Here is a 23,054-nt window from a genome sequence, read left to right as displayed (position 1 = left end):
GCATAACACCTTGATGTCTCCAAGACTGTTATGGATGTCAACAGCACATGGCAAGTGTCACCAACTCTTACTGCTTTGCAGATTTCTGAAGGTTTCTCGGAGGGGATATTGCAGAGTGGAAGTGTGAAGCCTCAGGTGCCTCCCCATGCCTTGGCCCTCTACCAGCAGCAGATCACAAAAGCCCACGAATCTGCCCGCGAGGAGATGCCCCCAAGCAAGCTATCGCAGTCCCAGCAGCAGCAGGCGGAGAAGGAGCAGCAGCCACCAAGCAGCAGTCCCAGGGGAAAGAGCAGGAGCCCCGCTGTTGGTGACAAGGAAGGTAGGAGGGTGCGCCCATCAGTGTGTGTTTATCCGCACAGAAATGCCCAGTGTGTGCAGCAGCCAGCATCTTCCCTCCTCATAGGTGAAAGCTTGCTTTGACCCTTGAAAGCTCTTTAATAGCATCTTGAAGCAGGACCAGAGAGGCATGGCTAATTTCCCATGTTCATTAGACAGTACATCATGTCTCATTGAGCCTACAGCAAACACCGGGCCAGTGTCGAGTGCTGAGGAGGTGAAGATTGCCTTTATTAGCGTCTCTGCCATTCACTGGAGAGCAAAGGGGCCTGGAGGCATGCCAGGGCTCTGGGTACAATGGATCTTTTCTACCTTGCTGGCTTTCTATAAAGAATGCTTTTAATGCTCAGCGGGGACCATTATTTCATTTAAAATCAATGCTAATACTGTGACTCGGAGTCCAAAGGTTCTTGTAAAGATTCCCAGTGCTTTCTCCCCGGAATAGCTCTGATGTGGTTTGGCTGCCTAATGAGCAATTCAGAGTTTCCCACCATAGAGCATCTGAAGCGTTATTAGCTTGAGCACCTGGGGATCAAGGTTAAGGAGAGACGGGAAGTCCTGATGAGCCCATCTTCTAAATGTGTCTTTAATCCGAGTGTCTGAGTCTGTTCCAGTTGAGAGTCTGTGTCCCTGCCCCTCGTAGCCAGCCTGCAGTTCAGTTGCGTGTGAAGATGAGACACTGTGGCATGATCAGAGGAGCAGGGAAGTCGGGCTGGGTGGGTGCAATGTCCATCAGTGCTGGATCCTGCATGGAGATGGGTGCAGCTGCAAAAATTACCTGCTTATGCATAGAGTTGGAAGGTGGATGAGACTACAGTGATGAGGTAGATCTGCACTGGATCCGGTCTGTGATCTTTCCTGGAAAATCAGTGTACTAACTCACCCTCTGGTAGCCAGGATCTTGGCAGCCTGCTCTGCAGTGTCTAGGCCCAAGTATTTATTATTCAGGCAGTCGTGTCCCTTTGGACAGAATGGTGTGATTGCAAGAAGAGTTGGTTGGTGGCACTTGGCCTTTTTTTTTTTAAACAATAAATAGCACCGCTTGTGCATCACACCTCCAGCATGCTTTGCATATAAGCAAGGAAGGTGACTGCTCACCTTGAAAGAAAGGGAGTTCCCCCTGAGTCATGGTGTTGCCATCTGTGAAGTCCCGTCTCCAGCTGTGCTTGTGCTTGCTGCCCACGTGGAACAGTTCCCCTCTAGCTCTCCCCGCTGGCAGCAGGTAATCAGGTTTGATCTGTTCCTGCGCCGTAATCCTGTGTGATCTGGCCTTGCACAGCTCAGCTTCCTGGTGAGCTGAGTGGCACAGCCAGCGCTCAAACCCAGAGTTCTGCATCACTGGTATCCCAGCGCTGCGGCTCCACCTTCCTCCTGGCTGCAGGAGGATGAGGAGGTGAGACAGGTTTGTGTGTGTTAGGTACAAGACAGGGTTTAGGGGTTGGAGATCAACCACACCTGTTGTCACTGTTACTAAATGCAAGGATCTGATACCTGGCTGGATTTTTTTATGGCTTTGTTCTCTACAAAGCACTAATGATATGAGGGATGTTATTCTCTCCTCTCATACCTCTGTAGTGCTCTGAATCTTCCATGTTAATGAAACTAATTACATCTCCCTGTACCCCTGCAAATGTCTCAGCAGGAGTTGGGTTCTAACTGTTTGATCTCCAAACCCTGCCTAGCTGTGTATGCATGCCAGGTACCAGCGTGGGTCTGGGCTGCACATGCACCCTAGGAAACCATAGGCCGACCTTCGCTGTTTGTGGTGGGAACACCTCTCCTATTTGAAAACTAGCGGGTTTGTCATTAGAGTTGCCTTGAGGGGAGAAATCAAGTCCCCCATAGCCCTGGTTTCAGTACAGTTATGGACTCAGGCAGCTGCTCAGTGCTGCCTCTGCCTCTTGGAGCACATCCTGGCTGTGGATCAGGGGTTAGAGGGGAGATAGCCAGATAGTCCTGGCAAATCTGTGTACATCCCTTCCCTCCCCTGCTCTCCAAGGCGTCCTAGTGAAGTGGCAAGCATCCAGACTGCAGACATCATGCTGCCACACCGCCTCTACGTGGACCTCGCGTTAAACGGGAGAGTCCGGCACAGCCTGCAAAGCCTTCAGGAGAGCATCCCCTGTGCCGCCTCCTAGCAAGGGGCCAGCTCTGCTGGAGCAGGTATTCCCGTTCCTCCCCTGCTTGATTAGAGAGCTTGAACTCTTGCAACCGCTCCAGAGATCAACATCCTTTACACCGCTCTGGACCCGCTTCAAAGCCAAGTCTTGCACACATCCTGGCCGAGGCGTTGGCTGCCTCGCGGTTGCTGGCTGGGGCCGTGTTGGCCTGGAGGGCGGCCAGCTGAGCCGTACCTTCCTGAGCGCTGCCCTCCCCTCCCCTGCCTTCCAAGATGAGCTGCTAATCGCGGGGCTGGGCAGAGCCAGGCAGCCCTGCCTGTATCTCACCGGCAGGCAGACGGATCCCTTTTCCCATTGCCCAGTTGCCGTCAGGCATATCTTTGGTTATCGTTCGGCAGTTTGAAAGCCAGCGGTATGTTTTGTGTTGATTTAGTTGTGTTTTATTTGGCCTTTGTAAGCGATGGGGAGCCAAGAGCATTAATTTGGATGATGGATCATATAAACTCTGACTCCTTCACTCCCATTCCAGGGGCTTGATAAACGGTAATAGGAACTCTTTCTTCCCCACATAAGTGCTATTTTATCAAAAGCTGGCTGAGTTACAGCCACCCTCTAATGTGGGGGCAATTAGGAACTGGCCGCATTTCACAGGCTGGAGAGGCACACAGGGGAGGGGACGGCTCCCACGGGGCGGGGAGGAGGACGGGGCTCTCCAGGAGCCATCCAGGGTGCACGCAGCCTTGGCTGACAGTGCCTTGGCGTCGGAGAGCATCTTCAGCTGGGACATCCCAGCACCATTCACCCCCACGTGAGCAGAGTCGAGCAGGTCTGAGCTGAAGGGGAGAAAATCAGGGAGTGTGAATGTGCCAGGACTCTCTGTCGGTCTGGAGGATGTGCCTGGGTTCCCCTGTACTGGCAGGACGAAGGGATCCTCTCTGGGATCTAGCAAGGGGAGAGAAGAGGCTGCAGCCAAGTTCCAACCCCGCCAGGCTGCAGAGGTGTGTGTGCCTGGACACCTCTGCCTGCCGATAATAGATTTCTTCTCACTGAAGGGCACGAAAATAATCTCCCAACTTCTGAGTACACTGAGCATTAATAATGATAATGCAGTAAAGCCTCATTAAATTGGGCCTCTGATAATCTACTTGCCCTATTATTAGGCTTAGCAGGATTCAGGCATCTATTTTTATCAAAAATTGATGGTTAAAGACTGGGTTCCTTTGTGATTGCTATTGTTTACTACCCAGTTTCTCATTTCTGGTCGTTGCGGACGTTATGCAGGTGGGTCTGGGGATGAAGGGCAGTGCAAAATTGTTTATCGATTACAAGCAAATCCTACCAAATCTGCCTGTGTAATCCATCCAGAAAGGGCTGTCTCATCCATCTGCTCAGCAAAGCATGAGGATGCACTTGGGATGGAGCTGATGCAGCTGAAGCCCCTTTTCCCCCGCACCCTGCAGAGCATGGAAGGGTTCAGGCATCCCCAGTGTGGCTCCCCCATCATTAGGCACTTCTTGGCCTCCAATCAGCCTTTTTGTGCCCAGGGTGAACCCAGCCTGGCATCCAGTATACCCCAAGCCAGATAATTTCATGAAGCTTTCCTGCTCCCTGCCCTGGTGCTTTGCAGAGAACCAGGCAAACACCCCACTCCCCACAGAGGCATCCAGTCGTCCCGCAGAGCTCATCTTGATCTTCATTTGCCTTTGATAGTCTCGTACAGTGTCGTTGTCCCAGGTGTTCAGAGAACATCTGGTCACCCCAGGCACTGCATGTTATTCCCTTGCTGTCCAAGAAGCTGATGCCGTTATTTCTGGCCACTTCCCACAGTTTGCAAATGGTTTATAGCCGGCAGCCATCCTTTAAGAGCAGCTGAGCTTTCACATCACGATGCAATGTGGGGGTGAGCTTGTTCCCAGCGTGCGGGCGCACAGCGATCCGCGGCAGTGGCCTGGGGCTCCCTGCCGCCCCATGCACACCGCAGACCATGTTGTCACTAGCAAGCCACTGCCTGCTGGATGTCCCCTGCACACCAGAGGGATGCCAACATTGCTGCTTCTTGGCTTTAACCTCAGCAAAGGGTTTGGCGGGATCATTGTTAACCCTACTAGCCCTGCCGTGGTGGCTGATGCAGAGCTGTGGGCATGGGCAGGATCTGCCCAGGAGCAGATTGCAGATGGCCAAGCCCTGGCAAGGAGCTGGACCCTGTGCTTGTACCAGTCACCAGCTGCACGCCGAACACTGTCTCTTCTGAGCAGGGTGGGATGTCCGTGAAGGTCCCTGCTGGCAGTGGGCACCAGCAGTCACCAACACAGATAACCATTTTCCCTGCTGTGCTTTAAACATTTGAGTAAAATAAATGCTGTCAAATCCAGGCAGCGACACTGAGGGTTTTTCTTCTTAGATTGGTTGGGGAATTCAGCCCTCATCTCATGGCCAGGTTGGACTGAACTGCAGCCACTTCCCATGTTGGGAGCTGGCTCTGGCTTCCCTGCCCGTGCCCGCAGGCGCTGCTCGCCTGCGGGGGCTGCTGAGCAAGCTGGTCGCTTTCTGTTTCCCTTGCAGAAAAGTCTGCGCATTTCTCATCCATCGCAGAGGCTCAGAAGCTGAGCGCGGAGGCAACGGCCGCCTCGTGCTGGCCCCCTGTCCTGTCCTACTCCCGGGATGTGATAAAAACCTCTCCCCAAGCGGAGCCCCACTTGTTCCAGTATAACCCACCAGGCAAGTAAAAGCCGCTGGCTGCGTGGCGTGTGCCCCCCACCCTGACCCGAGGCCGAGCACAGAGGCTGTGGTTGCAGCCAGCTTTGCAGGTTGCACTCTTAAGTCAGTGCAGCTTTTTGGGCAGGGGGTAAGAGAGAGGGTTCAGCAGAAACCTGGTAACACCTTGCTTTGGCCTGGCACGGAGCTCCCTCACTGCTAATGCAGCAGTCTGAGGGTGGCCAGGCAGGTCTCCCAGCTCTGGCCAGGGCAGGTTTAGGGACATGGTTTGTTGCAGAACAGTGTGGGTGCTCCCTGTGCCCTCAACGTGAAGCTGGGCAGGTTTTATCCCTTGCTGCGCTGTCCCTCTCCAGCTGGAGGACAGACAAGTCGGGCACAGAACATCCTCAGGCTTCAGAGTGGACAAGGCAGTCATTTTAAAGTATTGCAGTCCTTTCCAAACAGATCGTGTGACTTGGACCCTAGTGCAGGCTCACAGCCAGCCGGTTCACCACATCCAATCCCTGCTCCCTTCCTTGCCCCTTTTCTCTCCGGTAGCTGCAGGCGCTCAACCTTCCCTCAGTCTTGCTAATGCTCGTGTTCTCCACACAGGACACCCCATCCCGCTAAACCTGCATGAGAGCTCTCGCTCAGGGCTGCAGAGACTAGTGAGCATCTCCAACCCTCCTCCCCTCATCTCCTCCACCAAGCACCCCTCTGTGTTGGAGAGACCCGTCGGATCCATTTCCCAGGTAGAGTATCGGGTGTGAGTGGCAGAGATGTCTCGTTGGGGCCAGCGGCCGCTCCTGACCTCTCCTCTCGCACCGCAGGGCATGCCCATCCAGCTCCACACTCCCTACAGCTCCGAGCACGCCAAGGTCCCTGTTGGCTCCATCACCATGGGCCTGCCGCTGACCATGGATCCCAAGAAACTGGGTAAGGAATTGGGGGCGAGTGATTTCTCACATGCTCCGAGAGCAGCAGGGAGCGAGCTTGCCAGCGGCATAGGGGAAGGGAGGAGTGCAGGACACAGCAAGGGAGCACAGAGAAGCCTGCTAAGAGGATGAAGGGATTAATCCATCAGGAGAGCAGAGACACAGGGAGCTAAATTTGTGCAGTATAGTAAAGCAGCAACTCGGTCAGGGACACATCCCAGCCTATAAATACCCCCTGGCTAATACTGTGATCGAAGGAAGGAAATATATTGCCGCTTGCCAGGCCGATAGGATAAAGAGTAAATGGCCTGAAGTGAACAAAGAAAGTGTTTAGTCTGCAGATTTGGAACCATTTCTTAACAGCAGGAGGAGATGGGCGAGGGACCAAGTCTGGGTGGGAGGGGTACAGGCTCTATTTCCCACTGTGTGCGTGCCCTGTTACAAACCAGAGCTGGTTTTTCAATGCCAGCCCCGTTCACAGCACGTGCAGTGCGTTTGCCAGGACAAAGGATCTGGCTTTGTTCGCCAGCGGTTGGGCGTTCAGCCGACCTCCGCAACCTTGGTGAAGTCCGTCCCAAAGCGGTGGGGACAGCAAAGGCGCCAAGGAGGTGCAGACGCTGGGCTGGCCGAGATGAAAGCCTCGAGCAGCTGAGGGCAGCGGCCCCGTGCCCTGCACCTACACTGATATGTCGTTAATGTTTTCCAGTGCCTTTTCCCGGAGTCAAGCAGGAACAACTTTCTCCTAGAAGCCAGGCCAGCCAGCCAGAAAGTCTGGTTCTGCAGCCGTCCCAGGAGGGCTCCATCCTGCGGGGTGAGGAGCTGTGGGCGGGAGGCGCGTGTCCCAGCTGCAGGAGGGGAGGGATGCTGGCTCTGCCGAGCCTGGCAAACACTGCCCTGGCTGCAGTTGCCCGGTGATTTCAGGTGTGATTTCTGGGGTTGTGTCCAGCCGAAGGGGTGTCTTCACCCCCTTTCTCCAGAGTTACCAGCAGCGTGGCAGATAGGTCTGTACAACGTCTCAACATTTCTGATCATCTCCCCAAATCAGGGCCTTGGGCATTGATCCTTGTGGAGTTTTTGTGTTCAAGGGACACCTGAATATCTGTTGCTGGAGACAAAGCAAGACCTGTTTAAATTCCATTAACTGTTTTTTTTCAGGCTCTTCACTGTTGCTGCTGCAGCTGGGCAGGGACCACATTTCATTTAAATATAGCTCTCCCATGTTTCTTTCCCCATTAGGTAGGCAGAGGAAAATAAATGCAAAGGTGTTGCTTTTAAATGCAAATTCTGGTTTGTGACACCCCCCAACTAAGGCAGTCAGAAGCCTGAGTGCAGTGGGCTGGTTCCAACCCGGGACAGATATATGCAAATGAATTCAAACCATCCTGAGCTGCATCTCACTAGAGATCTGCTCTGATCACATCAGGAGAGGCCGAGACAGGCTGTGCTTTCTCCTGGACCTGTAAATCTGCCTGACCCCTGCACAAAGGCGGTGGGGAGCTGATAGCCTCAAAATACCTGGTTTTTTTTCCCACTTCCAAGCCCCGCGCTCACAGGGCTGGGTCCCTTGGAAGACTGGGTGGAAAGGGCTCTGCAAGGCATAGGATTTACCACTGATGTACCTGAGCTTGCTAGAGATTGGGTTAAATCCTGGGCGTAGTCAGGTTTTGTGCTGAATAGCAAATCCAGCCCCCAGCTCACTGGCTTTGTGTCCTACAGGTACTTCCCTCAGCTCTGCCTCCGGAGGGAGCATCACCAAGGGAACACCCACATCCAGACCCCCTCCAGAGTCACCCATCACCTACCGAGGATCCATCACACACGTAGGTCACGCACTTCCAGCAGGTTTTGCTTCCTGGGTGCTGGCACCAGCAGCTGGCAGTGCTGTACACGGGGGTCAGGGGTTTACAGGGCACACTCAGCACGTGGCACGGGGCTGAGCAGCACTGCTTTGCCATGCTCCCATCCCGTGGAGCCCCTCGGAGAGGTCTGCGGCCAGAGCCTTTGAGCCTTTGCAAACAGCTTCCGCTGGGATTGGCAAAAGTGCTGTCCCGTCAGCTGAGCCTGCCAGAGAGCAGAGCTCGGCAAGCAACGATGCAGAGCCTTACTGCACTTCTAACCCCCCCCTTTGATTTTTGTAACTGTCAGCAACAGAGGCGAAAGCAGCTTTAAATGGTTCTGGGAAAATAATCTTGCCAGGGCAGGAAAGTGGAGTGGAGTGGAGAGAAGGGGGAGCTGGGTGGAGGGCCCAGGCCAAGCAGAGGAGAGGGGGAGGCTGCGAGGTGCATGTAAGGTAGCACGGTCTCCTGCCAGGGCTGAGCGTGCTGCACTGGGGGTCCTGCCCAAAGGCTATCTTGAGCAGGAAGATACTTTGGCCTTAATCTCCACCATCCATCTTCGGAAGAGCAGCTGGCAAGCGGGCAGTAGTTTTTTGCAGCGTGAGTTATTGCTCATCTGGTAACAGAGTGGAGAGCATTAAAAAAAAAATCTGCTTCCCATGGGGATTTTATCTGGCCATCATTCAGATATTTAAAGTCTCTTGCGCTCTGATTTTTGCCTGCCTCCTTCAAGGAGGGTGTCCACGTTCCCTTTTGGCCCTGGGGACCTGAACCTGAATCCTAGCCCAGAGCAAAGGCTTAATTTGCCTGGTGCCCTGCATCCAACAGCTGCAAGAGTGGATGCTCGAGGCCTGTAAATAACCCGTCAGAGCAAACGTGGGCTCCGTCCCCTTGCATGCCGCTGCAGCAGCTGTGGGTGGCAATGGGTGGGCATGAAGGGTCTTGAGCACCATGTGCCAGAGGTCAGAAGATGAACAGAGTTTGTTGAGATGCTAATCCAACTAATCCATCTAATTAATCTATCTGGTTTCCTTTGTTCGGCTTGGGAATAAGGTACCAAGCCCAGACCCAGAGTACGGCCTCCCTCTCCTGCTGGCCCAGCAGCCTTCATCCCTCTGCTCCTGCTGGGGAGAAGGAGCCCCGTGTTCCGGCAGCAGCTCCGGGTACCAGAGCTGATATTTGATCTCAGATTAGTCATCCGGTTCACAGGAGGCAGATCTTGACTGTATGCTCTCTGCTCTGAAGCCATCTGTCATCACTTGCTTTCAAATCCCCTCTGAGCACATCCGTGGAAGGAAGATGACTTACCTGGGGCTGGGAGAGCTGACTGGGAAAGCCAGTACCGGGTATAGTGCAAGGACAAACAATCAGAGCATTGAACCTGCGTGCTGGCATGTCCCAGCAGCTGCGGCAGAGTTTTGGGGACTGCTGGTACTCAGAGGTCTTGGTACAGAGCCGGGGCATCTCCAAGCTGGGGTGGGGAAATAGAGTGCCCTGGCACAACCTGGAAGCACCAGCAAAGCTGGCTGGGGCATTGCTTCCCCAAGGCTTCCCACGAGCATCCGTCCTGGGGGTTGGAGGGGTTAGAGGAGCAGAGCAGGAGGGCATCAATCAAGAGCATCGCTGTGCCTCCCCCACGATGGGAAGGGGGGAATGTCACCCCACGGTGGCTGTTACTAGTTGGCACCAACAGGTTGTGATAGCAGAGGGGTGTTAACCACCAGCAATGTCTTCAAGGACACCCAGCTCTGGGTGTTTTGAAGGGGACTGGGAGGAGGGCAGGTGGCTGTGAGCTGTGTCGTGTGTGCCTCCGGGGAAAGAGAGGTTTCGGTTCACACCAGTTTGTGTAAGGAGCCTGATGCTATTTCTGTTGGAGAGCTAACTGGCAGGCTTCGCTCCCCGACCTGCTCCAGGACCGGTCTCGTTGACACCTGCCGTCCCGCCCGGGCATGCTGCCAGCCGCCAGCTCCCACGCACAGGCAGCTCTCTGAAGGTCACGCTTGTTGCCAGCAGATGTGCCGTGGGTGGGCAGGACATCTCCGTGGCTCCTGTACCAGGATGGGAAAATAGGTTACAGGGAAAAGCTAACACTTGAGCAGTGCCTGCTGTCACCGAGGTGTCCCCAGGGGGGCACCCCCCTGTCCCCTCAAACCTGTGGGGTAGAAGTGAGCCGGGTAGAAGTGAGCCAGGTAGCTTACTCCGAAACACGCAGGGCGAGAGAGTTGCTGTTTTGGAGGTCTGTGTTGTCCTCACCCCCCGCCTCTTCCCAGCAGCCTCGCACAGATCATGTACCTTTTTACCGCTCCTCGTTATCGTCCTTATCAATAATTAAGCTGCAAGTCCCTCGCTGTTGGCTGCGCCAGGAAGCGGAGGCCAGCCACGCTTTCCCTCCGCTCAGCCTCCCGCGGGGAACGGCCTGTCCCTGTGTGTGCGCTTGCTTAATTGCTTGTGACACTGTTAAATATGGATCTTGGTGGCTTTCCAAGGGCACCCCGGCAGAAGTGCTGTACAAAGGAACCATTACCAGGATAATAGGAGAAGACAGCCCCAGCAGAGCAGAGAAGGCAAGAGAGGATGCCATGCCCAAAGGCCATGTCATCTACGAAGGGAAGAAAGGGCACGTGCTGTCCTACGAGGGTAAGTCGTAATCTTCTGCCTTTTTAGGGCAGGCACCTGGGGTTTGTACCGCTGCGGCTGGGAGTTGGGAGCTATTTGAAGAAAGGCTGATGAAATGCAACGGGCCAGCTTAATTTCTTTGCTTCTGGGGTTGTTTCTCTCCCTTCCCACCCTGCCTGCCTATAGCCTGGCTGGGTTTCCCTCTGTCCCTTGTGGTTATCTTGCCTTGGAGGTGGCTTTGCTGGCAGGCAGGAGTGTGACGGGGCCACGGCCGTGGGCAGGATCTCTGGATTTGGTTGGCTTTGGGGAGCAGGGACCAGGAGCAGACCAGATGGGAAGGTATTGCCTTCATTCCTAGCACCCTGTGCAGGAAGGGACTGTGCAAAAACATTGAGAGCATCCCCAAGCTCTTGGGCCAAGGTGGGACTCAAGAACCTGCAAGATGGAGGCAAGTCAGGTAGTTTGGCATAAAGGTTTATTCAGACATCAGATTCCCACGTGCTATGTTTGGGGCACTGTACAGCTTTCCCAGCATGGAGCTGCCCTGCAGGAACCCTCCTGGGCCTGGTAGCACCGTGCCTCAGTATCTTGTGAGCTTTGCTACAGCATCTGTAGCTATCGGAGGGCGTGAAGGCACTCCCGTGTCCTGCAAGGAGCCTGCCTGGGGGGTGCATTGGGCTGTTACTGGCTGCTGTTGCCCGGAGGCGGTGAGGACCCCCAGGGACCTGCCCGGATCCCTGGCTGGGGTGAGAAGCTGCACCTGGCACAGATGGTGTCACTTGTTAACCAGGCTGACCCTGCCTGGCCAGGGAGCAGAATATGGCAAAGCAAAGCCAGGCAAGCAGCCGGGCTGCTCCAGAGAGGGCTCTGGAGAGATCCGAAAGCCATGTTGCAGATTGCACCCCTGCTGTATGGCAACGCGCTTCCTCGGTAAATGCCGACGGTGCCTCGCTGCATTAGCAGTATCAGCAGGCAGTCACCAGCTGCTCCTGCCTCCTCTGCGCCTGCTCGTCTGATCACAGCACTGGCTATCAAAGCTGCTCTGTGAGTCCCAGTGGCTCCCGTTAGAGATAAGCAGATGTTCCTCTCCAGTGAAGCTGGAAACAAATCCTCCGTGCTCGCCTTTTGCTGTGCGCTGGGTCGCACATCTCTGGCACAGAGCCGGGCTCCTCCTCACCCACAGCTGGGGTCGGGAAGAGCTGAGTTACAGACACCACAGCCCCGTGTCCTCTTGGGGTAAAATACTGGCGTGTGCTCTGTCATGCACAGGGACAGCCATCCTCGTGTGTCACCTGTCTTCTCAGCTGAATTTGGAGGTGTCTAAAGAACAGATCCTAACCTTAGCCACACTTGCCCACTGCAGCAGGTGTCTCTGGTCGGCTGCTGTGCTGCCTTGAACCCTTTGCCTCCCTCCCCAGGGCAGCTGCATCCCCCCCTGGGGCAGAGCATCCCTTTTAGCCTGCCTGGCAGCCCGGGCCCTGTGGTCAGTCCTGCAGGCAGAGGGTGTCCAGCAGAAGTCCCTTTCCTCTTGCCCACAAGTGCAGACATCTGGTTTCGTCGCAGGCTGGTTGTTTCTTCCAGGGCCAGAGGCAGAGGGTTCAGGTCAGGCCTCAGGAGACAACTCGCAAGCTTCGGCTGATGCCCTGGGACCACAGGGACCTTTCAGGACCTTTCAGGCTCAGCGCTGTGTGGAAACCAGCTTGTCCCATGCCTGCCTGTGTTCGCTGTCAACTCTAGCCCAGATAAGAAGTGTCACCACAGGAGACTTGTGTCTGGGTGCCCTTTGGGACAGTTGGCAGGGTTCAGACCAGGGAGGACACAGGAAGCGTGTCAGGACTTGTTTGTGCAAGAAGCTATTTTAATCTCCTTTGCCTGGGCTTGGAGTAGAATGAGGTTGATCTCACAAACAGTGCCACCAGGGGAGAGACGGGGAAGGCTCCCAGCAACGAGGACTGCCTGTGCCCAGAGCTGGGATCCCGCTCTGGGCAGCAGAGATGGCCTGCAGACCAGACTTTTCCCCATTGCACACACTGGTCAGTGTCAGCCCAAGTCTCCTCGGCTGCAGCCTGAGCCCATCACCTCTCGTCCTACCCTCTGTGGACACAGATGAGGAATTAATTCCTTCCTCTCCATGGCAGTCTTTTACATGCTTGATAGCGTTTATCACATCCTGAGTAATCTCGCCTGCTTCTGCAGCCTAGCCAGCCCCGCTGCCTGCCTCCTTCCCCCCCTATAGCCCAGCAGGGCTTCACAGCCCGGAGCAGAAGAGTTAAAAAAAAAAAATTAAATAAGAAAACTGAAATTGTTGGTGATTATGAATTTTGGCAAGCAGAAAAAAAATTGCAAATTCTTTAGTGTCATGAGGGTGCTTAAAATAAAAGAGCTGTAATGAGACGAGATCCTGTAGCATGTGCAAGCTGAATTGTGCTAGATTGGTTATTCTCATTCTGCATATGATTGCTGATGGCTTCTGCAAGGCAAGGGACGTGGTTTTGGAGTGATTTTCTTTCTGTTTAGTCTTTCTTCTCCCTCGTGCCCTCCCCCTGCTTCCCAGCGGTACAAAGGGTGTCCGGGACCACATCCCCTTCTGAAGAAGGGCTGTTAGCAACAGATGTGCCTTGATGACAGGGTGCAGGCATATCACCCTGCATCTGCTGCAAGGTGCTTGGCTGATTCTCCCATCAAATGAATGTGAAGTGAGGGCTCAGGGACAGATCCCCCTCTTGTTTCCCCGCACGCAGCCCCAGACCCTTCCTGGGTTAAACGGGTGCTGATTGCGGAAACTGATAGTGGGTGTGAAGTTGTAATAATCCCATTTTATTAATTACTGGTGTTCCCAAGGAGGACTTTTGTTCCTGATTGTCCGCAATGGAATGAATGTTTTTGACATCTCCTCTGTTTTCTTTAATTGTATAACCACCTTCTCTCCCCACGAAGAGGAGGATCAGGGCATCCTTGCCAGGGACATCCAGGCCAGGGACGATGGGCAGAGGCATTTATCTCTCCAAGCCAGCATCCATGCTCAGAGCTCGTTACATAAACAGGAGGCGTTTGGCTGGATCAGAAGCTGCCTGCTAAATTCACAGCTCACCGCACACGATGGATGCCCATGGCCCAGGGCAGGCGTGATGCTGCCTGGCACGGGCAGGGCTGTGCTTGCAGAGGTGTGGGGGCTGTAGTTCAGGACACTTGTCCCCTGTTAGCTTGCAGAAGAATCTGCTCCAGGTTTGGATGAGGAGGTGGTCGGTGGTCTCCCGTGACTCTGGTGCTTGCTCCATCATTCCTGCGTAGGACTTTTTCTGTCTCTCCCAGTTCTTGGGTGCGCTCACTGCTGTTTCAAAGGAATTGCTCTCAGGTCTGCCTCTCCCCCCTTTTGCCTGGTTTTCTCACCCAGGGAGTGTCTCAGCAAATGTTAAGGCTGGCCAAGATCCCAAACAGTAGGTGTCTAGCGAAAAATCAAAACTAACAGTGAAAAAAAAAAAGTCCCCAGACCCACAGGGCGAAGTTCAGTGGCACCGCAGCTGCTCACACCAGCGCCACAGTGGCTCCAGGCTGTCCCACTGCCTACATCTGGCCCCCACTGGGAGGGAGGGAGCGGGACACAACGGGGCGGATGTTCCTACCCAAGCGGGAGGCACAGATCTGGAGTCTGAGGCAGGCAGGGAGGGGAGAAAACACCAGCTGAGTTTCTTGGAAGCCAACCTCGTGTGATGTTTCTGGCACTGCAGAGCGTTGGCTGATGCTGGGATGGGATCTGACCTTTCAACAACACACGCAAAGAGCAGTAAACACCCTCCCTTGGTCAGTGCTGACTTTCCGTGCTCCTGATGGTGCTTCTCGGTGTTCCCTTCCCCAGGTGGAGTTGCTGCTTCTCAGTGTCCCAAAGAAGACAGCAGGAGCTCAGGAGCTTCGCATGAGACCACAGGAACCAAGCGGACCTACGATATGATGGAGGGGAGGATCAGCCGGGGCTTATCAGCCCGTGATACCTTATCTGCTAGCATTGAAGGTGGGTCTGGGTGAAACCTTTTACCCATGCTGTGTTATTAGTGACCCACGGAGACCCCATCTTGTCTACACGACGCACCTTCCCATGCCCGTGCTTTGGCAGGGGTTAGCTGGTACCCTGCAGCACATCTGGCCGGCACGGGAGAACACGGGACACAGACTGGCCGTTTGCCTTTGGTTTCTGTCCTGGTAGACCAATTACAAGACTACAAAAAAAGGAAGCACGTTAAAAAAAAAAGAGAAATCAAGTAATTTAGAAATTGTTGATGTTTTTCCTTGCTGTCCCAGGAGTCCCCAGTAACACTGCCATGTATTCTTTCCCCCTTGGATCTGTTCTAGGTCTCATGGGTCGAGCAATCCCTCCAGACCGACACAGTCCCCATAACCTGAAGGAGCAGCATCACATGCGGGGCTCGATTACACAAGGTAAAGCCTGCAAGCAGAAGATGGCCATGGCCAGAGGTAATGTGGGGTAGCTTCTCACACACATGGCCCCTTGTTCTTGTTGTCAGACTAGGGCAGGAGGAAACACGGATAGACACATCAAGGTCCAGCTGCAGATCTGTGCAGCCTCGGCTATGTGGTCAGAGAGATTTTCAGTCTTGCTCAGCTTCTATCAACCTAACCTCTCACCAGAGTCAGGGGTAAAATTCTCAGTGACTTGCATGAAGGCAGGTTGAAACTAGAGTGAAATGGGTCTAGAAAGTGATGGTAGATGTGAGCTGGTCCAGCTGCATTAATGATGTAGCTGCTCTGTGTGCTCAGCTGGCCACCAGTCCTGGAGTTACATGCATTAACTAGAGACCCCCTTGAACTGAGCATCCACATGGGGACTGGGGTCCAGTGTCTGGCTGGGGAATCACCCTCTGCATCCATCATCTGCTTGGGGGTTGCAGGAATACCTCGGTCCTACGTGGAGGCCCATGAGGACTACCTCAGAAGAGAAGCCAAACAGCTCAAGAGGGAAAACACTCCACCGAGGGACTTACCTGATGCCTACAAGGTCAGGTCTCATGAGGGCCTTACTCCTCTGAAAATGAAACCAGCCCATGAAGGCCTGGTGGCCACGGTGAAGGAAGCGGGAAGATCAATCCATGAGATTCCTCGGGAGGAGCTGAGGCGGACACCAGACATCTCTCTGACAAGACCTCTGAAGGAAGGCTCCATCACACAGGTGAGTATGGGGAGAACTGCAGATGAGATCAGTGCTACTCAGGCTGCTGTCCATTCCCAAGGTAAACGGAGAGCAGAGAGGGCTTCGGGTTCCAAACACATCACTGGTCAGGATTGACTCTCTGCTTGGGTACAGGTTGCCGTTCCCCATCATTTGATCTTTAAAGGTCCCTTCCAACCCAAATCATTCTGTGATTCTGTGAGCCTTCCCAGCAGATAAGCACAAAACCTGGGGAATGGAGCTCAGCACCCTCTGACCTGTTAAGAAAGTGATGCTCCATCCACATGCACACACGGAAGGGGATACATTTGGCTCTTGTTCAAGACCAGAGTCAACTCAGTGCCCTCGGCGGTTGTGACTCTGGGTGTGCATAATCTTGGTCTCCTCCCTTTATGGGCAAGTGTCAACACAGCAAGGCCAGTAGTTAGGGTGAAACATGGCATGCTGACTCCTGTTGGGCTCCAAATATTTGGAGGGTTCCCATGGCACCTCATAGTCCTACCTCATTTCACAGTGTATGTAGGAGAGAGGCGTGATGGGCACAGGCAGCCTTCGGCAGTGACTCATCATCATCTTGTTGAAGCACAACAAGACATGCAAGTTGGGCACTCCACCCTGCCCTGCGCTGTGCAGAGCTGTTATCTCTACTTTGTCAATGGCTGCTGCTGTTTGACCAAGTAAACTGGTGTACTGACCCACTGGACGAGGAACCATGAGTCCCACTGAAGTTTGGTGGGATGTGGTTGCTGCATCCCCTTCTGCTCTATGCCCCTCTAACACCCCCTCTGCCTCTGTCCCCAGGGTACCCCATTGAAGTACGACAGCAGCTCTTCTTCCTCAAGTACCAAAAAACATGATGTACGGTCCATCATTGGCAGTCCCGGCAGGACTTTTCACTCTGTGCACTCACTGGATGTCATCCAAGACCCAAGGAATCTGGAGAGAGCTTATGAAGAAAGCCTGAAAAACAGGCCAAGCCCAGTGACAAACTCGGGTGGCTCCATTGCCAGAGGGGCTCCTGTGATTGTACCCGAGCCGGGCAAGCCCCACCAAAGTGCCCTCGCCTACGAGGACCACCAGGCAGGGCACAGCACGGCGTTCGGCAGCCACTTGCACAGAGGGTCTCCGGTCTCCACACGGGAGTCCACGCCACGGCAGCACGAAGGTACTGGGCAAACCTTTTATTTGATGCTAAGATTTCTAGCAAGCCAAGTGGGCAAGGTGCGTGGGAGGTGGCTGCTGGCCCTACCTGCCCAAGCCGTTCTCGGCAGGTGCCCGTCAAACCCGTTCTCCCCAGCACCCTGTGCTCACTCTTGCCTGTAGCCACGGCTGACTCATGGCACTGGGGCGGCTGTCAGGGACGGCTAAGGCTCAGCTCCCTCCCAGGGGTGCTTACACGGGTGCAGCAAGGGCTCTCCACATCTGCGCTGGGGTGACTGAAGGGAGATTGGCTGGAGAAGCTGATGGTGTTTAGAAAGTCTTCCCTGTCCCAGCATTGGCCCAGACACCCCTGTTTCTACAGGAAAGTGGTGATCGGTGCACCAGGTGGGGGGATGTTCACGCTTTTCACTGATCTGGTGTGCCTACCTTGTGTGTTTATGCCTCATCCATCACCTCAGCACCCGAGTCCCTCACCTCCAGGAACATCTAATCCCTACTGAGCCAGTAGACCCAGGCAGCGTGGCTGACCTTTGGGATCCCCCAGCCTGTCTGCCTGCATCAGGCAGGATCTGCCTGTGCCCCCTTGCATCAGCCCTCTCCTGTGCCCAAAGCCAGACCTGTGGCTCCTGGGGAGCAGGCACACATCTGGGCTGTGCTCACTGATCTGGTGAGACACGCTCAGATCCAGAGCACAAAAAACCCTCCTGCTTCATGGCATGTTTGTGGGCAGGATCAGTGCTGAAGCCGGTCCAGAAGATGCCTTGTCCCACCAAGCCTGCTAGCTACGGGTAACTGATTCAGGCCCTTTGCATCTTCCACCTGCAAATCCTTATCCTAACCCAAAAGTCTTATGACTTGGGGGCGTGTAGCACAAGACACTGCAGTCTGCCAAAACTGAGGCCTGGACGCGCTTTCCTGGCGAGGAACAGGAGATGGGGCTGTGCAATGCAGAGCTTCTCCAAAAAGCCTCCCCCGTCACTCGCTGCCAGCTGGGCCAGCTCCAGGTCTCCATGGTTGGTGTGTCCCATTGCCGCAGCCTCTGCTGTCTTCCTGGTTAGGTCAATCATTTTGGGGGAAGCCTTCAGATGTTGGCAGCGCTTTGAGATTGGCACATATGGTGAGCGCAAGGCAGGGGAGGCAGTGCCTGAGCAGTGGGAAGGGATCCCAAGGGAAAAATCAATATTCCTGCAAAATGCCAGTGAGAAGGTGGATTTCTGCATGTGTGGAGCTCACAGTGTTTTGGGGTGCAGAGGATCTGCAGAAGTCCCCAGGGCACAGGTCAGTGTTGGAAGGCAGCTTTCCTGAGTCAGCTGAGCTTTCCTTCTGCCCAACAGTAGTTTCGATTTATTAGTGGCCTCACTGAAACACCAAGCTTCATGAAAGGAGCAAGAGCAGCAGTTTGCATGGCCCATGTTGCAGCCAAGGTTGTTTTAAAGTCAGCAGCGACGGGGCTCGATCCATCTGTGTGTGCCTGAGGGGACTGCTCCTCGCTCCTCGAGCCAGGACGGGGCAGCATTTGGTGTGCAGTCTGGTGCAAGGGGTTTGGTCACACTCCTTGGGGGTGGCTCTGTGTTATGCACGCAGAAGCTGGTGATGCGCATCCTGGGTGGGGAGAAAAGCACCACCAATGCTCAGCTCAGGTTGGGAGAGCTGAGAGAAGTCCCTGTTATGATCCAGCCTCCCCTCCAGGTGCTGGGAAAGAGCTTATGGTTCCAGAGGGTGGCAGGTGCTCAAACCCTCTGACCTGTGTTTCATCACCATTGCAAGGAGTTTTGGGGTCCCCAGCCCTACCTAGCAGCGGTTACCTCCTCGTGCTGAGGAGCGTGGCAGCAAGGCTCCAGCGCCAGCTGCTTGTGCGGACCAGGATGAACTCACAGACTGCCCAGTGTGTCCGCAGTGGATGCACTGGGGTGGAGGGATGGTTTGGGATGGCCTTATCCTCCTGGGTGCAACCGGGGCTTGGCCCGCCTCAGCCTTGGTGGCGTAACGGGACATGACAGTGCAGGGAGGAGGGAAAGGTCCCTCAAGTTCAGGGGGAGCCGCAGGCATCTCTGGGGAACACACTTGGCTGCAGGCATCCCTCAGGGACACAGCTTGGCTGCAGTGCTCAGTCTCTGACTCATTTCCTTCTGCTCGCTGCAGGGAGCATCACTGCCGGGAAGCCGGTGTCCCAGGACAGAAAGATCACCCCCTCATCGAGAGACCTCACCAACTCCAAGTCTCCGCATGCCCCCGTGGCCGACCACCACCACCCCATCTCCCCATACGAGCACCTGCTCCGTGGTGTGAGCGGGGTCGACCTGTACCGAGGACACATCCCACTGGCTTTTGACCCTGCCGCCATCCCGAGGGGAATCCAACTGGAAGCAGGTACCTTCAGCAGGGACATGGTCTGTTTGGGATTGGTTTTTTCCTTGTTATGCTCTAAAAGCCTGAGGCACCTGGGGAAGGCCACTTAATGTCTGCATCCTTTTCTCTCCCAGCTGCTGCATACTACCTGCCAAGGCATCTGCCTCCAAGCCCCACGTACCCCCCACTCTACCCACCGTACCTCATCCGGGGCTACCCGGACACAGCCGCCATGGAGAACCGGCAGACCATCATCAACGACTACATCACGTCCCAGCAGATGCACCACAACGCCGCAGCCACGGCCATGGCACAGCGGGCGGACATGCTGCGTGGCTTGTCGCCCCGGGAGCCCTCCCTCGCCCTCAACTATGCAGCAGGTCCTCTCAGCATGGCACCATCCGGGTGTTTGGGGCATTTTAGGAGGAGGAGGCTGAGTCAGGCCAGCACCACCAGCTCCAGCACTGGGGCCAGGGGCCGAGCCAGCAGCACTGTGTCACCCAGTAGTGTAGGAACTTGGCTGATCAGCATGGAGACAGCAGGAGTGGAATTTGATGCTCTTTTTGCTGTCTTTAGTTACTTGAGGCTCACTATGTGCAGCTCTGGATTTTGGGTCATGGGAGCACTTCCCAGCCTGGCCCTGCTGACCTTTGGAGATTAAAATACACTCCCGGAAGGGTATATCTGGCTTTCTGAAAAAAGCAGAGCGTGCTGGGTAGTGCACGGGGTGCGGTGCTCCTGCCCCTCCGCAGGCCGAGCAGCACTGATCTCCAGCTGATGCTGCCTGCAGCCCCCTCACTCAGCAGGGATAGATCTCAGCATTTTTTCTCCCTGTTATTTCCAGCAGCGGGACACTCTGTATTTGCCCACAGAAGGGTCCCCACTCCTGACATCCAGCACCCAGGGGCCGTGCATATGCTGGCACCTCTTTTGCTGTGCCAGAGCAGCGGGATGGGTCAACTCTCCCCAGCATCGCTCCCCGCTCCAGCGCAGCCAAGCTGCAGTGGATAGGTGTCATGCTGACAGTCCTCTCGTTTCTTTCTCCAGGCATCATCGACCTGTCCCAAGTGCCACACCTGCCCGTCCTCGTGCCCCCCACCCCCGGCACCTCCGCCACCACCATGGACCGCATCACCTACATCCCAGGACCCCCCCAGACCTTCGGCAGCCGGCACAGCAGCTCCCCACTCTCCCCAGGTAACACCACACGTTGCTTGGCCCACGGGAAAGCAGTTGGGCAGGATACCCTTAGCCAATTCAGGGCTGTGAGTTCAGCATGCCGGGGCAGATGAGGGGAGCCCAAATGCATTTTCACTCAGGGACCAGCCCACTGGCTCCCACAAACCAGCTCCTCAGATCCTGCCTGTTGGGGGCTTCCTTGCCTTGTTTGTCAGTGACAGCTGACAAACAGCTTTGTTGTACCCCGGAGGTGGTGCCAGGACAGTGATTGCATTATTTGCCCAGGTTTTGTCACACCGGTTGCCCTCGTCTGTCCACCTCCAGGTGACCTTGGATGGGAGCCATTCCTTATGTGCTCTGCAGACATATCAATGTGAAGAGCAGGCAGTGTTCCCTGAAGGGAATCGCTCTGTCTGCAGCCCTTTGACTGCCTTTCGGTTGGGTTTCAGGAGGCCCCACGCACATGACCAAACAGTCAGGATCGTCGGTGTCTGAGCGGGAACGGGAGCGGGAACGGGAGAGGGAGCGTGAAAAATCCATCCTAGCGTCCACCACGGTGGAGCATGCACCCATCTGGAGACCAGGTAGGCTGGGGAGAAGCCCAGCACCACATACTGGGGCCCGTGCTGGGTGGAGGTGGGGTTGGGACTATAAAACAAAGAGCTAAAGAAACCCTTCTTTGTATTTTCCCCCAGGTACAGAGCAGTCCAGCAGCCGTTCATCCTCACACTCTCACAGCCACCAGCACTCTCCCGTCTCGCCCCGCACCCACGAGACCATCCAGCAGCGCCCCAGCGTGCTCCACAACACAAGCATGAAGATCATCTCCTCGGAGACCCCCACCCCTTCCGTCCTGCGGTATGTCTCCCTGCCACAGTTCTTGCCGCCTGCCTGAACCCCTGCACTGGGGCAGACACGGTGGTTAATTAATGAGCACCGCATGGGGCACCTCTGAGGTGGAGCAAGGGTTGGTTTGGCCTTCAGTCTCAGTGGGAGCAGGACTGGGGCTTACAGGGAAGTTCTGATGGGGAAAGGTGGATTTTGGTGCCCAGTTCCTTTGCTTTTTCTTGTGGTTTTTATTGCTACCAGAAGAGAAAGCAGGAGCATCCCAAGGGTGTCTGCGCTCAGATCACATAGACAAGAGGGTATCATTCCTCTTGCTGAAGGTTGCCTGGTGGTGGAATTCTGAAGGTCTCTGAGACCTGTTCTGTGGGTTTTGTTCTCCCCAGCTGATGCATCCAGGCCACAGCCAATACCTTGTGGCCAGTCATTGAGGAGGAGGCTCCATCTGAGCCCTCCTCACCTGCTCCAGCATGGGCCAACCCTATGCTTAGGAGACCTCAGCCAGGCAGGGCTGAACACCAGAGCTCTCGTACAGCACTCGCCTTTCTCCACGTGCATCTCTCATCTTCAACTTGCCTTGTTTGCCTTCCAGATCCTCCTCCACCACTACCACGTCGCCGATCCGCTCCACTGCCTTCCCCTCAGCCTCCATCCTGCGCTCCTCCATCAGCACGGCGGATGGCTACGCGGCCCTGATGGACCCAGCCGTCCTGCAGAAAGAGGCCTCGAGGGCGCGGGAAGCCAAGGCAGAACGACCCCAGACTGACAACAACATCTTCACCTCAAAGCTGCCCAGTGGGGCCAACCTCGAACAGTCACCTTCACCCATAAAAGCCATGGAGTCGAGACCTTTACCCGCCTCCGGACCTGGTTCTTCTCATCACTATAGCAGGGGACAGGGGAAAAGCCAGCAGCACCATCACCCTCTGGACCAGCAGCACGCAGCCTCGGGCCCTGAGCAGCACAGTAGAGAAAAGAGTCAAAGTAAACCCTTTTCAATGCAGGAACAGGAGCTCCGAGCACTCGGTAAGACCACCACGACAGCGGCCAACTTCATAGATGTGATTATCATGCGCCAAATGTCTTGCGATAAGGGGCAGCGAGAAAGAGGCTCGCTAAGTAACGACTCCGCTAGTGATGGTAAGAAATTGGAGGGGAGAAGCAAGAGACCTGTGGCCTGAAACCCATTTTATTTCATTATTTCTTATTTTCAGTTGCACATTTTGGCTATTGGCTTCATCAGCTCCCTCAGTGTGCTTGTCCCTCGGCTTCCCAGTTGTTTTGTTATCCCAGACTGTTTTATTTGTGCGTATTTTAAGGATCTTCCCTTCTCCCACCCTCTTTTATTTTTTCCCATTGCCAAGTCCTGTTTTGCAAATGTTGTTCAGTTCCTGGTACTGCTTTTAACAGACAATAGCAATTTGCTAATTCTGATTTTCCCATCATTAGAAATTCCCAGGCAGTCTGTAAGGAACAGTTGTGGGTAATAAATCAAACAAGTGAAGCGGAGAACCAGAAGTGTGAGCAGGACGGGACTGCTGGCTGTCAGACACATGCCTCCCCGCTCACAGTTGTGCCACTGAGCGTGCAGGATCTCAGAGGGCTTTGTGGTCTGCTGTGTGATGTAGTTCAGATGGGGTCCCCTTGCTCGGGGTGACCTCACTCAGGGTCCTGGCTCTGGATGCTGCACAAGAAGGCAACACGGGCAGGGCTGTCAAGGGTTCACTCAGCCCAGCCATGGTTGGTAGCCGTTTGCCAGAGCAGACCACAGGAACCGCCTAACAGCAGCCTTGTGTAGGGCACA

The 23,054-nt window shown here is 55.0% G+C and overlaps 1 protein-coding gene across 16 annotated transcripts in view; it reads left to right on the top strand.

Moving 5' to 3' along the window:
* NCOR2 (nuclear receptor corepressor 2) overlaps positions 1–23,054 on the top strand; it is a 256,899-nt gene that overhangs the window by 220,631 nt on the left and 13,214 nt on the right. For 8 of the 16 annotated variants that reach the window (XM_075110457.1, XM_075110456.1, XM_075110450.1 and 5 more), the window contains 17 exons: positions 82–319; positions 5,019–5,174; positions 5,763–5,902; positions 5,981–6,086; positions 6,792–6,896; positions 7,802–7,905; positions 10,407–10,557; positions 14,393–14,545; positions 14,884–14,970; positions 15,441–15,718; positions 16,520–16,883; positions 19,022–19,249; positions 19,363–19,608; positions 20,276–20,425; positions 20,857–20,991; positions 21,103–21,265; positions 21,843–22,390. In XM_075110457.1, coding sequence (XP_074966558.1) covers positions 82–319; positions 5,019–5,174; positions 5,763–5,902; positions 5,981–6,086; positions 6,792–6,896; positions 7,802–7,905; positions 10,407–10,557; positions 14,393–14,545; positions 14,884–14,970; positions 15,441–15,718; positions 16,520–16,883; positions 19,022–19,249; positions 19,363–19,608; positions 20,276–20,425; positions 20,857–20,991; positions 21,103–21,265; positions 21,843–22,390 — 3,352 coding nt within the window. The remainder of the gene's footprint in view (positions 1–81; positions 320–5,018; positions 5,175–5,762; positions 5,903–5,980; positions 6,087–6,791; positions 6,897–7,801; positions 7,906–10,406; positions 10,558–14,392; positions 14,546–14,883; positions 14,971–15,440; positions 15,719–16,519; positions 16,884–19,021; positions 19,250–19,362; positions 19,609–20,275; positions 20,426–20,856; positions 20,992–21,102; positions 21,266–21,842; positions 22,391–23,054) is intronic. The other 8 variants (XM_075110463.1, XM_075110464.1, XM_075110459.1 and 5 more) reach the window with 1 other exon arrangement.

The sequence above is a fragment of the Phalacrocorax aristotelis genome, chromosome 15, assembly GCF_949628215.1.
Source record: "Phalacrocorax aristotelis chromosome 15, bGulAri2.1, whole genome shotgun sequence".
NCBI classification, from domain to species: Eukaryota; Metazoa; Chordata; class Aves; order Suliformes; family Phalacrocoracidae; genus Phalacrocorax; species Phalacrocorax aristotelis.
Note: the sequence above shows the minus strand (reverse complement) of the source record. Positions and strands in the feature narration are given on the sequence as shown.